Source organism: Hipposideros armiger, unplaced genomic scaffold (genome assembly GCF_001890085.2).
Source record: "Hipposideros armiger isolate ML-2016 unplaced genomic scaffold, ASM189008v1 scaffold_2564, whole genome shotgun sequence".
NCBI classification, from domain to species: domain Eukaryota; kingdom Metazoa; phylum Chordata; class Mammalia; order Chiroptera; family Hipposideridae; genus Hipposideros; species Hipposideros armiger.
Genome location: NW_017733884.1, coordinates 20,168 through 21,330, shown reverse-complemented (window position 1 = coordinate 21,330; position 1,163 = coordinate 20,168). Strand labels below are relative to the sequence as shown.

Sequence of the window (1,163 nt, the reverse complement as noted above, 5' to 3'; positions counted from 1 at the left end):
ACGTTGGGGCCTATCCCCCAAACGGAAAAGGCACTGGGCACTTGAGACCCAAAGAATGACAACTATTTACGATATAGCCTCTCAAAGCTGACAGGGTTCAATGAGATAACCCGAGTAAAGCACTTGGTACACAGTAGGCCTTTGATCTGTGGTAGCTACTCCCAGCACCTTTCTACTTGTGGTCTCCGTGCCTATGCTGAGACTGGGGGCTCAGAGAAGTGCCGGCCTCACACACAGGCAGAATATCCTGGGAACACTGTGGGGCCCATCTGATCTCACACAGAGCTTTTACAGGCAACGTCTATTTGGACCACTTGCCTCAGAATCACGTGGGCTGCTCGTGAAAATGCAGATTCCTGGGCCCTCGCCTCACTGACCCAATCAGAGTCTCTGGAGGTGGAGCCCAGCCATGTGTATGTTTGCCACGCTTCCAGGGCGATTTGGCCACATGCCCAGACTTGAGAGTCATGGTGTGGAGTCAGAGGAAAGAAGGCACGTCATCAGGAAGGTTTGAACTGGGCCTCGAAGGGCACACCAAATGTGGATGTACAGTTCCTTCCACGCAGGGAGGATGGCAGGAGGGCTTGCGGGAAACTTAGTGTCCAGTGTCCAGTGATGAGAATGTCTTGGAAAGTGAGTGGAGCAGAGGTGGGACGTCAGGTGGGAGGGTCTAGATTTTCTATGGGAGAGAATGGGGTGCTACCGCGTGTTGCTCAATAGGGATATGACATAATGAAATCAGGAAGGAAGGTGTCACAAGGGCAGTGCTGTCTCTTTTCTCTGTGTCCTTCTGCATTTTCCTGAGCTGTTCCCTCTCATTGCATTTCCCGCAGGGTTTCTCAATTGCAAAGCAACAGCTGAGCCTGTCAGGGAAGACAGAAAACACCCATATGGGCCAATAGCCTCCAGCAACTGCTAGAGCCCTTGGGACAGCCAGCACAGTGGGTCCAGGGAGCGGACAGAATGGAGAGGACAGTGCTCCGGGGTTGGCCGTGGCTGCTGCTGCTGCTGCTGCTCTGGGTCTCAGGTAAGCAGAGGCAGGGAGAGGGATGTAGATGGCCGCGGGGAGGTGCTTAGTAAAAGGGGTGTTCTCTCACTCCTTTAGGAGGGACTGGAATGGCATCAGGGTACGTGTTAGAGGCAGGAACGGGGAAAGGAAAGCA

At 53.7% G+C, this 1,163-nt stretch overlaps 1 protein-coding gene across 5 annotated transcripts in view; it reads left to right on the top strand.

The window, feature by feature from the left end:
* The first annotated feature begins 106 nt into the window (after positions 1-106).
* TREM1 (triggering receptor expressed on myeloid cells 1) overlaps positions 107-1,163 on the top strand; it is a 21,218-nt gene continuing 20,161 nt past the window's right edge. Inside the window, exons 1-2 of one of the 5 annotated variants that reach the window (XM_019634992.1) lie at positions 107-508; positions 834-1,027. In XM_019634992.1, the coding sequence (XP_019490537.1) occupies positions 964-1,027 (64 nt within the window). In that variant the 5' untranslated portion in view covers positions 107-508; positions 834-963. Of the gene's footprint in view, positions 509-532; positions 661-702; positions 1,028-1,163 lie in introns of those variants that run through there. The other 4 variants (XM_019634991.1, XM_019634990.1, XM_019634993.1 and 1 more) reach the window with 4 other exon arrangements.